The 15373-nt window shown below is 37.2% G+C and overlaps 1 protein-coding gene across 1 annotated transcript in view; it reads left to right on the top strand.

Moving 5' to 3' along the window:
- The window catches only part of LOC134660709 (serine/arginine repetitive matrix protein 1-like), a 43817-nt gene extending 42513 nt beyond the window's left edge, over nucleotides 1-1304 (top strand). Inside the window, exons 6-7 of the mRNA XM_063516491.1 lie at nucleotides 367-462; nucleotides 1159-1304. Coding sequence (XP_063372561.1) covers nucleotides 367-462; nucleotides 1159-1304 — 242 coding nt within the window. The remainder of the gene's footprint in view (nucleotides 1-366; nucleotides 463-1158) is intronic.
- Nucleotides 1305-15373: the final 14069 nt, after the last annotated feature.

A 15373-nucleotide genomic window follows, 5' to 3' on the forward strand; every position in this document is an offset into this window, starting at 1 on the left:
CCCTTATATTATTTTATTAAGAGCTAAAAATACCAGGCCAGTTAACACTAAAGAGACACCGCATTATGAAGCGTCCCTGTCCCGCTATATACCGCACAAGACGCTATTGGACGCGTCACTCAGTGCCCTATGTGTGGCGACTGCGAGTTGACTTTTAAGCCCCGTCTTGTAGTACGGCTAAGTAGTACGCTAGTAACTTGTGTATCTGTCCCATAGCGTCCGCGTCTCTGTCCCGCTACACGCTGCACAGACGCTGTCGCACGCGTCACTCGGCGTCCTATGTGTGGCGACCGCGAGTCGTATTATATGCCCCATTTTGTAGTATGGCTAAGTAGTACGCTAGTAACTTGTGTGTCTGTCCCGTAGCGTCCGCGTCCCTGTCCCGCTACACGCCGCACAAGACGCTGTCGGACGCTTTCCAGCTCGGCGTCACGAGGCACGAGCGGGAAGAAGAGCATACAGGTATGTGGTATTTACAGATGTAGTATGGTCATGCTACTTTAATCAGCCTCGGTGCTTTTTGTACTGAGGCTGACTGAAATAGCAAGACACGTTCGTACGTTTCCGTGAAAATACGATGGAAAATAATTATGCACCACAACTGTATCTTGTTTTCAGGATTTTCGTAAGGTTATCCTATAGATAGGCTAGGTTTGTTTTATCCACTTGACCGTCCGGCCCGCGAGACTGTTTTCCTCTCAACCGTCCGGATTTTTTTAGCGTCGCACGCCCCGCGCTGCACATCCACAACTTTCTACAAAACCCTAGCGTACACTGCCATCTATATTTTTTTACAGCTAACTATTTAGTTAGGCTACGTTGTTGCATCAAGAGAATTAGTAAATAATGCCGAAGAATTCCGTTAGATGGCTCTGAAATCAATTCTTTCTTCCACCCCTTTGGATAGTAAGGTAGCCGCGGACGGTCAAGAGCATATTTTTTTCGGATACTATGCTATCGTCGGACGGTCAAATGGTTATGGCAGTCCTAAAAAGTTACGCGTTTCTAAACCAAACAAATTTGACTATCGAAAATGCGGACAAACAATACATCATGACATAACTTTTTGGGAAACAATAGAGACCTTATTGCACATGATGCATAAAGGGCCCTTCTATATGGAAAGCCACAAATTTACTGAGTGAACGTGTGTTACAGTGAACGCAGAACGCACGGAGCCCACGGACTCTGAGGACGCGCGGCCGTGCGCCGCAGACTGCGCGCGCACGTGGAGCGAGTCGCGCACACACGCCACCGACCTGCTGTTCTGTGAGTACACCATAGTGGACCCTGTGTCCATGTGACAAGGTTCATATTGCAGTGAGCACAGCCCGCACGGAGTCGGGTACACTATAGTGGACTGGACCTTGTGTCTATGTGACAAGGTTCATATTGCAGTGAGCACAGCAGTCCGCAGCACGGAGTCGAAGGACCTGCCAAATGTACCTGTCAAGCAACTTTGGCAGTAGAAAAAGGTGCGAACCCTTCTCGCCTACATTTTTTAAATTTGCCGCCTTTTTCTATATACACTACACATAAAAGGTTTATGACCTCTGACTATGTGATATTTTAGAGCAGCGGTACGCAACCTGCGGATCGCCGGGCTTTAAGGGTGGCCCGCCAGGTGATACTGAGATAGATTATTTTGCCACACAAATTTCAGCTTTAAGCAAATTCATCTTGCGGCTACAAGGCAACACCGTCTTTGTGGCCCTATTAAAAAAAGGTTGAATACCGCTGTACAGTCGCCATCAGATATATCGGGGCGGCTAAGGCGCTCACAAATATCTGAACACGCCTCTGTTGTCAAGGCGTTAGAGTGCGTGTTCATATTGTGAACACCTTGGGCGCCCGATATATCTAGTCTAGAGTCTAATGTTGTCTGCTCTATCGACCTTCTGTAAGTGGAGTATATGTAAACGCAAAAGTCAGAAGCGACGAAAGAGTATGTAGACCGACTTACCCGTTAATACGGTCTTCACCAGACTGACCTTTAGAGTGAAAAGAAAAGCCGTTTCTTTTTTCATGTTAAGTATTTAATTAATTATTTTTTACATACAAGACACTAAAGTACTTAAATGTTAACCACAAACATTAATAACTTTTATAATATATTTTACAGTAAATATGGTGCTAGTTTACTGCACTAGTGCTATAATTGGCACATTACGTGACTATGTCGAAAATTTAAAGTGCCATATGTATTGTAAAACGGTGTACTATACATGTGCGAATAGGTAATTCGGAACTCGAGTCGATGTAAAACACTCTCTAGTCGTGTTTTAATTTATCGCCACTCGTTGCGAATTCCCTATTTTTCGCACTTGTATCGTAATGTACTATTAATGTCTAATTTGTTTTTAACCTTTTTTTTACTTTTCAGAGTGAAATCGCAGACTCGAGCCAGCAAAGCGGTGAAAAAAAAACCAGTGAACATTCCTATAATTCGTATATGACAAGCATATTGTGGATAATTTTGATACGGTTTTGACGCAAGTCTGAGTATATGTACTTAATGTTAAACTTTTATATGTACTTACACTTATATCCATTGTATGAGCTGACGTGGCAAGCAATTATTGGCCTTATTGTATGTGTGCTATGATATATAATCGCTAGCCTTTTGATTTATAATGTACTTATGCTGCGACTATTTATAACTTTAAATCGCCTGTGCTTTGTTTCATACGCATTTTGATTGAAAATACAAAATGTATTCTTAGTAATTCTTTTAATTTTCTACCTAAACACAATTAAATTAGTTTTTGTATGACATGTAACACTTTTTTGATTTATAATTCGAGCATTAATGTGCATTTTGTCCTCGACTTATATCAGTCCTCGCTTGCGGCTCTGCTCGGTAAATTGCCTCGGGTGAAATGGTATTATGCTCTCTTTATTATTATAATCTCTTTTATTTATTATTTTTCTTATGTTTAATATGAACTAGTAATTTAGTCTATGGTACTAGCGAACATGGACGCTACATTTGAACCCATTCAGACTTAAAGTATGAAATGTTGAAAATAGACACGCTTAAGAACCGGGTTTGCTTGGCGCAGGTACCTTACTATTAAAAAAACCGGCCAAGTGCGAGTCGGACTCGCGCACGGAGGGTTCCGCACCATCAACAAAAAATACAGCAAAAAAAATCGTGTTTGTTGTATGGGAGCCCCCCTTAAATATTTATTTTATTTTTAGTATTTGTTGTTATAGCGGCAACAGAGATACATCATTTGTGAAAATTTCAACTGTCTAGCTATCGCGGTTCATGAGATACAGCCTGGTGACAGACGGACGGACGGACGGACAGCGAAGTCTTAGTAATAGGGTCCCGTTTTTTACCCTTTGGGTACGGAACCCTAAAAAGGTACCCAAAAGTATAACGCTTGAATACATCGTTATTGTGTTTAGGTAGAAATTAAAATGTTTATTATATGTATAAATATTTTAAAAAAACTGTCCATATTGACGAAACTATTATTAAAGCGGCATTCGAAATACAGTAAATTGAATACACTGCGAGTGATAACAAATTTGAAAACAATTTTGAAAATTCGGATGCTGCCAGATTTTTCTATTAGTAAACAAATATAAGAAATGTATAATTGTCTTAAATCTAAATGAACTTATGCTATTTATAATTAACTGATTATCCTAACTTGAATACTCTTATTATTTCTATGTCAACATCAAACATGCTCAATCGACCTAAAATCCAAATGTTACTTTGAATCATAGATAAGTAAAAATTAAGATTAATTTTTAATGTAAAATGTGCCTACTCTGCTCGCCACTGGGTAATTGCCGAAGTAACAGTTTATATATTAAAACTATATCACAACCTAATTTAACACATTAATTGCCACCCAGCGAAACAAGACATCAGCGCCAGGCCACAAACATTTCGTCTTATAAAGCTGTAGTACCACGATCCCGACTATCGGGTCGTCCGGCCTGGGAACGAAATCAAAAAATACCCGATAGTCGGGTTTTCAGCACTGAATGTGTTAAGAGACAGAAAGTGGTCTGGAGCAGGGATGTTGCGGATGCCGATTTTTTGACATCCGCGGATGCGGATGCGGATGCGGATTTTTTAAGGCTCACATCCGCGGATGCGGATGCGGATGCGGATGTCAAGCATCCGCCAAGATAGCACCATAAAAAACGTCAAATATTACATTTTAGTAATTTTTATTTCAAAAAACCTGCCAAGTGCGAGTCGGACTCCCGTTCCAAGGGTTCCGTACATTAAGTCCCACTCACGCTTGACTGCTGATTTCTAATAGGTTTTTTTGGTTAATGACTAAATTACCTAGCAGTCTAGCACTTACGCCGATGCTAAGGCGTTTCTGTACCGACCTGTTCCACATCCGCATCCGCATTAAATCCGCATCGATTTGATGCGGATGCGGATGCGGATGCGGTTGTTGAAAATAATGCGGAAGTTCCGCGGTTGCGGATGCGGATGCGGATGTTCGCAACATCCCTGGTCTGGAGTTCCGAGTTCAGAGTTCTGCGTTCTTTCGAATGTATTATCATGCCGCGATCAGAAAGGGATTAGAAATAACAGATTTCCATACACTTACGTCAAAATCAATATGGATTGACAGCTATCTCAATCCCTTTCTAATCGCGATTCAGTAATACTACGCTCAGAACTCAAGAACGTACGAACTCACGAACTATTTAAGTGTTACAACACGATAGTAGTGATGGTTACTTTAAATCGGCATATATATCAACATACCTACCACAATATTTTAACATTTTGGAGAAAATTGGCACATTTTACGTTACACAAAGGAATACTGGTAAAATGAACTAAAACTAACACACGGACTGACTAGTTGATAACTTTTCAGCATAACTCTATTTTGGTCTAGAAAAAACTAGATGATGAAAGTGAGATGGTTACTGTAGTTAAACACTATACTTTTCATTTCGACTATGAGGACAGTCAAACACAAGAAAATTGGCTTTATTATTATAGGTATATTTCTTAACACAATTTTCTACCCGGCTATGTATCAGCCTATGAAAGGTGAACTTTCCGAACAGGAGAAGTGAAAAATAATTGGTTTGCAATGAATATATGAAAGTATAATGAATTCGCTTATCTTTTTACAACACTTACTAATTACTAATTGAACATATCTAAATACGGACTGCTAATAACTAATAATTAATATTTATGTATATGTAGTCTAATGACTGATGAAACATGTCAATTCAAGAAAATGCTACTGAACATATTACACAGCTGGGTCTGAATTCTTTTAGGTGTCTTTTCATTGAGAATAATACATAATAATGTAATAATTTTGTCACCACATCAGCTCATAAAGTCTATTCTTCAAAAAATGATGACAAAATTGCATTGAAGATGAATTTTATAATAAATAAAACTAACAGTCACTTAATCAAGAGGCCTTTACCAGCTGGTGCGGTGAAAACATTTTATGCAACTAAGTATAGGTAACTACAAATATTCCAATTATAACTAATATATTTTTCGAGCGGTCTTTTAACTAACACCATAGCGATCTCTGTAGGTACTTTACTGAGTATTTGCTAGTAGATATGTGCAATTTTCAACCAAAAGGGTACTTATTGTCGGTTGTCAATAAGGTGCTATTTCCGTATAGCTTGAATTTGAAATCAACCTTATCAACAACCGACAATGTGGTACCTTATGGTTGAAAACGTCACAAATGCCACGCGTCGATATAGACATGAAATAAAATTGTACGCGCCATATTAAATTTAGAACTAACTCCCTATATTTTACCTGTGTGTGTAAATTGTCTGTCGCCTCTTAAAATGGGGTTGGCAACTGACAAAGGTTTGCATAGATGGCGCCAGCGTAGGTTGGTTCTATGAAATTTGGCTTAAAGGCAAAAATTTGACAGAATTTTTAACAGCCTATGCTGGCGCCATCTGTATAATACTCCGACCGGTCAACCCCTGTACCTCCATTGCTAATATTATAATATTTATAATTCCTAAAGAACGACTGATACTTTCAATATTGACTGATCGTAAATACGACATTCCTTAGAATTCCGAGTTTTTATATTTGCCTCTCGCTCGCGCCTACGGAAGTAAACCTATACTCATTTATAACTTCAAAGCCTGTACAAAGGCGGCATTTATTATTATACCGAGTTAGGTTTAGTAAAACTTTGTTTAGTTTAAACTAAGTAATATGGTAATGTGTATAGGTATGGAGAGAGGCCACACACACAACAGGCCCGATGTACTTTTTAAAGGACAAAATCAAATCAGATTTTGAACTGTAATGGAATAAAAGAAGGCCTCGAATTCAAAATTGGAAAAAATGTCTGGGACTGAGGTGGTTCAAGACATGAAAAAGAGCATTCTAAAAAGCTAATCCCATAAAAAAACGCCCTTGGCTGTATTTGAAATGTTATTATGATACATATTAGAGATGCCACGAATATTCGGCAACTATTCGGTATTCGGCCTATTCGGCCACTTTGCCGAATATTCGGTATTCGGCCGCAACATTCGGCCACTTACACCTACCTAAAATATAAATTACACAATAAAAATAACCGCAGACCACTAAATTTAATGTTCAATTTTTTTTTTATTTTTTTTTAACAAAATACAAAGTACAGTGTACTTATAACTAAAGTTTCGCCAAACTGTAAAACAGTTTGTTGGCGATGCGCTCAAATAAACTCAAACTAAAATAACTACAGTACTTAGGTAGGTAGTTACCATACATCAACAACACAGTTGCCTGTAATAAACCCTGTTTCGACGCAAACATATATACCTACTGTCGTTCGGCAAGTATAGTTTGTAGCTTTCTAATAGAGCCCGAAGGCTGATCCTATTGTCTATTGTTAAGTAAAACCGCTCGTGCCACGTGCCACAACCACCTGCATAAAAAATCGGTACTTCGGTTACTGAGTGCCGGCGAGTCGAACGCTACAGAACCAGTCTAAAATGTGTCATCGAGATGCGTAACAAAGGCGCGTTATCGGAGAGCGCACCTACACTGGTTTTTTGAGCGTTGGACTAGCCCGCGCTCAGGTGCCAAATAGAATAATTAGGACCCTTTTTTGCAGGTAAGTAGCACGTGCGGTTTTACTGAACAATAGACAATAGGATCAGCCTTCGGGCTCTATTAGAAAGCTACAAACTATACCTGCTGTGCCCCGCACGGCTCGCGCTAGTTGTATTGATATCATTTGTTACGATTACCATCTATTTTAGGTCAAACCAGGGTTTACTATTGGATGCAGTTACCTGCTTGTGTAGTCTTTATTTACATATAACTAATTGATATGCTATTTAATATGTAGTATTAAATATATTCATTTCTTTTAGGACTAAGTTTTACGGTATGTGAGATCTTGTACTTATCTAGTAACAGTTTTCTGAGTTGTAATTTCAGACTGCCTATTCTCAACTTATTTTCGTCAAGCAATAGTGGGTACTCATTATAAATCTTTGGAATCATATATTCTCTTGTTCTTTTTCCGTAATCATTTTTAACTGAGGGTTGCAATAACTTAATTGTTTTAGTTGATCTGGTAGTACGTTTACTTATTTTTCTTACTTTAAATTGTTCACTATAATACCTACACAAAACATCCAAATACACACGTTGAAAAAAGTAGATCGTAATTATATCTGAGCTCTTGTTTCGTATTTTTATCAACCAAATACTTGATTATTCTTAACTGCAGTTGCTTTATCCTGTCCAGATACGATTTAAAGGTAAGCCCATAGCAACTGAGACCATAGCTTATCAATGCGTCAGCGAGTGCAGGGTAGACAATGTACAGTGTGCGTCTGTTAACTATTCGATTTAAATGGTAGAACTGTCCCAGTATAGAAGTTAGTTTGTTGCATACTTGATTAATGTGTAGTTTCCAGTTAAAGTGCTTGTCAATGATAAGTCCTAAATATCTAAATTCATTAACTATTTCTATTTTATCACACGTGCAATTACATTTATTTATATATAAACATTGATATGAGTGTCCTATTACGTTAATATCGTTAGGCAATATCGTTTTCGCTACTTTATTATATGGAGAAAATGTTTTCTTGGAAAGTTGTTAAATACGAAGACTGGTTTTTTGAGCATTTGTTGGTTACTAATAATTTTATTTTTATCATGAGTTTCATTTTATATGTATATTGACTCTGACTACATTCACTAGTTCTGAGTAAGAAAAATTAAATCTATTTTATGCCGAATATTCGGCGCTTCGGCCGAAAGAGGGGCCGAATATTCGGCATTCGGCCAAAACCACTATTCGGGGCATCTCTAATACATATGACCACCCCTATGACTACAGTCATAACTACCCCCATGACCAACCTCAATGCCACACCCAAGACCATACCCATGATATCTGTCGCTACGTTTGTTTTTATATATTATTTCATTTATTTATTCTTGCTCTTAGGTTATATACTATATGGATATGAGAATACAAAAACGAATACCACTATTACTAGACAAATTATCAAAACACGATACAAATTGCAACACTGATAAAAAAATGCATATTGAAAGGGGTTTTAATGCGTTTAGCAACGAGTTCTTAACTTAAATAAACAAGAAATTGATATTTTTAAATAGTAAACCTAGTATTTGAAAATGAACTGTGATTAGGCGCGTTCGCTCATGATATCTATATAATTTTTTCTTGTGTGTTCAGGCTTATTTAGATCTAGAAATGTGGTTTGGGAGGGTCTTGAACCCTATGAGATGGTCCCCTTAGCCGCCACCCGCTCTTGGTGTGTGAAAGTCTTTTTCCGCTAGTTTCATTCGCCTTACTTCAAATTTTGAGATCTGTGTGCAAAGAGAATTAAGGAATTAGATTAGATGGCAAAATTTTGTTGCAAGTTCATACATTTTCTACTAAACACAAGTAGCAATGTATGAACTCGTACTTAAAGTAATCAAAACAGTACCCCTGGTGTAAATTTCATTCGATAGCGTGATGTGACGTATGCGTTTGCGTTAAGTGTCATTTTATATGAGATTTTGAGTTTCCAAAACGTCCCGCTTGGCGCGCTGTTCAAAATCCCATACAAAAATAGACATAACGCAAACGCGAACGCTCGTCACGCTATCGAATAAAATGTACACTAGAGGTTCAGGTTGACTCCTGCTTTATCTGAACGAGATATTTCGGTCGCTTTAAACGTTAGGTACAGTCAGCAGCAAAAGTTGCTACGCGGGCCAGGAGTTCAAAATTATCTTGACGCGACTTTATTGTTAAAAGAATAAGAGCGTGTCAAGGTAATTATGAACACTTCGCCCGCTTTGCAACTTCTGCTGCTGATTGTACTCTTAATTTTTCTGAAAGATTGTTTGAAAATCGTCAGACCAAAAATGACTTCCTTTTTCAGAAGTATTAACCCCTCGATCGCTCGACCGATCGTTAATTTCAGTCCAAATTGTCTGGGACGGATACGGGACAAGGCAGTTGAGGGGTTAAAAGATATTTGTGACATTTTTGTCTATCAATCGTAACAGCTCTCGCTATATCAAGAATCCTAAAATATCAGAGTATATGGTGAAACGCCTCAGCACACCGTAGGCGGTGTGCTCTGGCCTTAAGGCGTAACCCTAGATTGAATATACAGGATGTCTCAGAACTACCACGTCACAGTGACAGCGGAGGTAGGTCAACTCAAGAGGAACCTGACCAGCCTAACATGACCTCAGTAAAAGTTGCACAGTTTTCGAGTTATTACCGAATGTATTAATTTCAACTGAAGGGAGAAATTCTATTTTTTTTTTGTAAAAACGCGAAAACCATGCAACTTTTACTGAGGTCATGTTAGGCTGGTCAGGTTCGTCTTGAGTTGACTACCTCTGGTGTCACTGTGACGTGGTAGTTCTGGGACACCCTGTATATTCAAAAAATTGAGATGACACGTGACCCCTGGTCGAATCCGATCACTTTATTTATGACACTTTATTTCTCCTACATTATATACATAATTATTATCTTCTTATAAATGGTAGCGTCTCTGTAGCCCAAAATAAATTTAAAAAACCTAAGGTCTGGGTTTCGAAACACTAAGTACTTAGTTTTATATTCAGTCAGTTTATTTTGAATCTATATGTATAGTGGACAATTTGACATCATAAATGAATTTTGATTCCGTTGAGGTAAAAAACTTGTCTACTTATTTATGGTGTTGACTTTTAGTTAAGTTAGTTTAGGCACGCTTTAGTGTCATATACATGGCTCTCATACACACCGTCTTAAAATATATAGTTGGAAAATATATAGTCAGTGGATATGTAGGTATGAACCTTTTAACCCCTTACTGCATGTCATAGAATAGATTTGTTTAAATTTGAACTTAAATAGCTGTCAATAGAGTTGAATATCATATCCGCCATATGATATGGTTTCGTATGCGGTAAAGGGTTAACGCCACGCCTATCGTGCGCGGCGCGTCATCGTGAACCTTGTTGTAATGCACGAAGGTTGATATTGGGATGTAGCCGCGCGCGTCAGCTGACATCTTTGGCGGTCAAAGGGTTGTCACGATATTACGGTTGAAACAGACGGATGAACTTTGTTTTTCTGTAATTTTGTATTGATTTGATAATGTTTTTTAATTAACCATGTTATCTAACTCGTTTTCATTATTTTGACGTTGTATCCGTTACTGTTACTTGTTACATGTTGGTTAGTATATTGCGACATAAAACAGTAGAAATTAAATAAAATGGAACTAAAAAAAATCCATACTAAATTGCTGCCGTGTTTAATAATTTGACGTCAAAAATGCGACGGTTACGTAGGAAGTGGCGCCCTCAACAATTTTCTACAGTTTCTTGTCGGACTGTACATCACTGTTTTTAATCGAACTCAAGAATAGCAGGTTCTTTATTCGGATTTTTGCTATTTATATATTTATATTATATACAGTATACTTATAATGATGTAATTATGCCAGAGTAAACTGACATTTGCGGGCCTGTATTGAATTTTGGTGCGTTATATTATATTTTCTATGCTTGTTATGAATTTCTACTTTTATTTGCGGAGTAGACCGTGTTTATATTTGTTGGTTATTATTTCAAAATGATCTAGTTTTACTTTGTATAATTCTGATTTCACTTTATGTACCCTGTAGTAGGTATATGAGTTCGCCATCTATCGCCATTCATTAGTAAACATTTTAGTTTCGCTACTCGCCACTAGGTGTTGTTGATAACCATTATAGTGAAAATACGTTATATATTTTGTCAGATTAGAATATGGCATACATAGCAATTTGCGTACATTATGTATATACAAATTTCGTCGAAAACAAAACAGAAACAGCAATCTGACAATCTCCTGTTACAAGTAATGTTCGCTCAGTTGAATTGTCAGATGACAATTGTCAGAAACAACGGTGTGTGTGAGGGCAGGCCCAGGGCCATACTTGCCAATGCCTAGTTTAGTATTTTGTGCATTATAATGACATGAATGTTTGTGTTACGATTATGACTAAGCGCTTTTGGCGGTTTTGTATTACATTAGATGACAATGACAGTTCAATAAATATTTAACGTAAGAATGTTTGTGGTTTTATTTTATTGATTATTGACCCTTATTAACCTTTTCGACGCCGTGCCAAACACAAAAGCTGTCACGCTGACGCCACGTCACCGAAGTGTCAAAACTGAAATTGAACTTTATGTATATGCACGTAGGTCTATGTTGCTCTGTGGTCTGTGACCGATTAATCGGTCTTTGGCGTTGAACCTACGGTGAGGATATATCGGTCATTGGCATCCAAAAGGTTAAGCTTTTGAACAAATAGAAAAATATTAAATCATAAACCGAACGTCAGCGTATTTTAAAAGGAAAATACATTACTATGATACAAGTTCAAGGTAGGTATGGAAAGGTAGCGAATTTATAAACAATCACCAGCAGTGCCGCCTGTTGTCTTGCGTCTCTGTCGAAAGACGAGAGGGCAGTCGGCAGTCAGTAATAATGATGAGTAAGGCGGTAGATAGGAAACTGCAGAACACACCATTTATTACTGTTCACCGCCCGCACAACGTTGATGCGCATGTACACAAATACAACGAAGGCCGCAAAAATATCTGACACGATCTTATTTGTAGAGCCATAAGAGCGTGTCACATATTTTTGCGGCCTTCGTAAATTAACGTATTATTGCAGGTGACTGTGCCTAAGTAGGAGCAGTAGCCGGTGTAAATAGCGTGACGTGACGTGTTATATGTCATATTGTATGGGATTTTGAGTTTCCAAAACGTCCCGCTTCGCGCGCTGATTAAATTCCCATACAAAAATAGACATAACGCGCCATCGCTCGTCATGCTACCGAATGAAATTTACACTAGGGGTTCTGAAGATACAGAACAATAAAGCAATACGACAGTGTTACTTGTTGTTGTTGTTGTCTTCTACTTCTTTGTTATCCTCTGTATTGTTATGAATTTGTTTGATATCTTTCCTATTCCTCCCCATATGTAGATGTTGCGTGTAAAACTACAATATAAGCAGGAATAGGTAGTAGATACAGAACATTATAACAATACGTCAGTGTTGCTTGTTGTTGTTGTCTTCTACTTCTTTGTTGTCATCTGTGTTGTTATGAATTTGTTTGATATCTTTTCTATTCCTAATCATATGTAGATGTTGCGTATAACTACAATATAAGAAGGAATAGAAGATACATAACAATAAAACAATACGACAGTGTTTCTTGTTGTTGTTGTTGTTGTCTTCTAATTATTTGTTGTCCTCTGTGTTGTTATGTATTTGTTCGATATCTTTCTTATTTCTCCTTATACATAGATAGTGCGTATAACTACGATATAAGCAGAAAAAGAAAGATACAGAACAATAGGTTTCTCCTTTTCGCAGTATTGTCTTGGTCTAAACTTAAATAGGGAGAGAAGCACAGTACAGTAACACTTGAAGTCATGTCATATTCTGTAGCCTTACCACGAGCTCCTCACTGACCTGCCACTGACATATTTCGCTAACGTCAGCGTAACTTACTTTACTACTTACTTTCTAATCTTTCTATAGGTACATCTCGTTCGTCATCTGCCAGTACACACACGCACACGCTACCATAAAACCTCACAACTATAGTCCAAAGCTCCTAAATATAATCGTAATTTTTTCGTCCGAGATGTGACTTTTACTGTTTTTTTTGTAGTTCTAAGGCAAGGTATGTTTATATATGGAAGAAAAAACGTCGGAGTAAACCAAAAGGAACATTGGTATTGATACTTAATTTGCTTTTGAACTTGTGGACCATAGTTGCAGTATTGGACTACAGTTGGAAGGTTTTACAGCTAATATGTCAGTATCATGTCAGTCACAAGCTCGTAGTAGCCGTACTGATACATTATACCTAGACGTTTGAAGATAAAACAATACGCCAATGTTTTCTTGTTGTTGTTGTCTTGTCCTACTTCTTTGTTGTGTTTCTTGTTTTGTTTGTTGTCTTTCATTCCTGTCTATACATAGATGTTGCGTGTAACTACAATATAAGCAGGAGTGAAAGATACAGAACAATGCGTCAATATTTCTGGTTGATGTCATCTGTTCCTTTTCAGTGTTGTTTTGGTCTAAATGTAAATATGGAGAGAAGCATAATATGTTACAAAGCTTATAATTAACTTGCCCTCTTAGTATATAGGAATGTTAGGGTGACCCACAGGTCAAATATTGGAAGCTAAATTTCACCCTCTTATTTGATTGAGCTGAGATTTTGCATGCTTACATATGTAAATCGGATGACAATGTAATATTATGATTACATGGAGCTGATCTGATGATGGAGAATGGTGGCCATGGGAACACTGAGATAAAACAACGCATATTAATTGTGTTTTGGGTTGTTAGATTTTTTTTCTCTCAAAATAACCAGAATAGAATTGTCTCGATAAGTACCTATTAAATTAGTTTTCTGTGGAAAGAAAAGCACAGTCAGCGACAAAAAATTACCAAATATGAAATTTCGCCAATAACTTATTGAAGTCATGTAATATCTGATAAATTATAGGGGAAACTGGGGAGGGTTGATCACCCCTTTTGTTTTTAGCATACATTTTCTTAACTATTTGTAGTATTGAAAAACTTTATAGACCATACGATTCAGAATTTATCTCTTCATTAATAGTTTGAATTAGAACAGATTTGTGCAATAAATTAGATCATTATTTAATGAAAACCCATACTGTTGACTTTTACCATGTGTCCCCTATGTAAGGGAGACTTGTTTACCCCTGGTCGGGAGCCTTGATCCTAGGGGGATCAAGTGACCCTGGTTCTTGGGACACATGGTAAACATATTTTTACCATGTCTCCCCTTACCAGATTCTCATTGATTATATAACTCGGATCGCTATTAGCAATGCATCTATAATTTGTAAAATACACAGCAAACATATATATATTGCATCTCCCATGCTTTGAAGTAGTATTTCCGGTAATCAGATGTCTAAGCCGAAGGGATCAAGTCTTCCAGATTTGGGGACACTTGGTAAAAAGATTTTAAGTGGTAATGTCATATTTCGAGGGTAGTATCTACATTAATTTATTCACTTTATCTACAGAAAATTAATATATGAAGATATCAAACACATATTAATCCATAATCTTATACTTTTAAAAAACAATGTAATCGTATTATCCATAAAACAACATAAAATAGGGAATCAATTTTTGTACCAAAAAAAAAACAAAAATCTAAGTTATTAACATAAAATTTCTTGTAACAAGCTAATTTTTTTAAAGTTCTTATGAAGGTATTTTTAGCGTCAGATACCTACAGCAATTTTAATTTTTTTTACCCATCACTGGTCGTTATTGTTTAGTATAACAAATAAGTTTAGAAATTTACTGCTCACGTTTCGAGGACGGTGTTTGAGCTGCATAATCCTAAAATCCTTTCTATGGACCGTCGGTTCTATAGTACATAAGGTCGGAAAGCCATTGAAATAGCATTTCATCCATAATAAACAAATATCTTCGGTTGAAAACCAAATATCGTTATAAGTGTTTTTTGTCGACTGAGTAACATCCCCTGTGTGTAAAACGTTTAACTTGATAAAAAAGACCAAGTACGGGTAGTTCGTAAAATGTTGATGTCAACTTTAGTCAGTCTTTTCAAAGGCCACAGGGATAATTCCGTTTTCGGAGTCGGTTGTATAATTAAAAACTGAATTATACGCCATTAAATTCCGTTTTAATAAACAATAATGAGTCAAAAACCTTGAAAGTTTAAATCAGTGTTTCTCTGGTCGTACTTTTGCGGCATGATTTACTAAAGAAAAGAAAATATTTATGATAGTTCTATGAATCATTTTGTAAGTAAA

This window comes from Cydia amplana, chromosome Z, assembly GCF_948474715.1.
Source record: "Cydia amplana chromosome Z, ilCydAmpl1.1, whole genome shotgun sequence".
NCBI lineage: Eukaryota > Metazoa > Arthropoda > Insecta > Lepidoptera > Tortricidae > Cydia > Cydia amplana.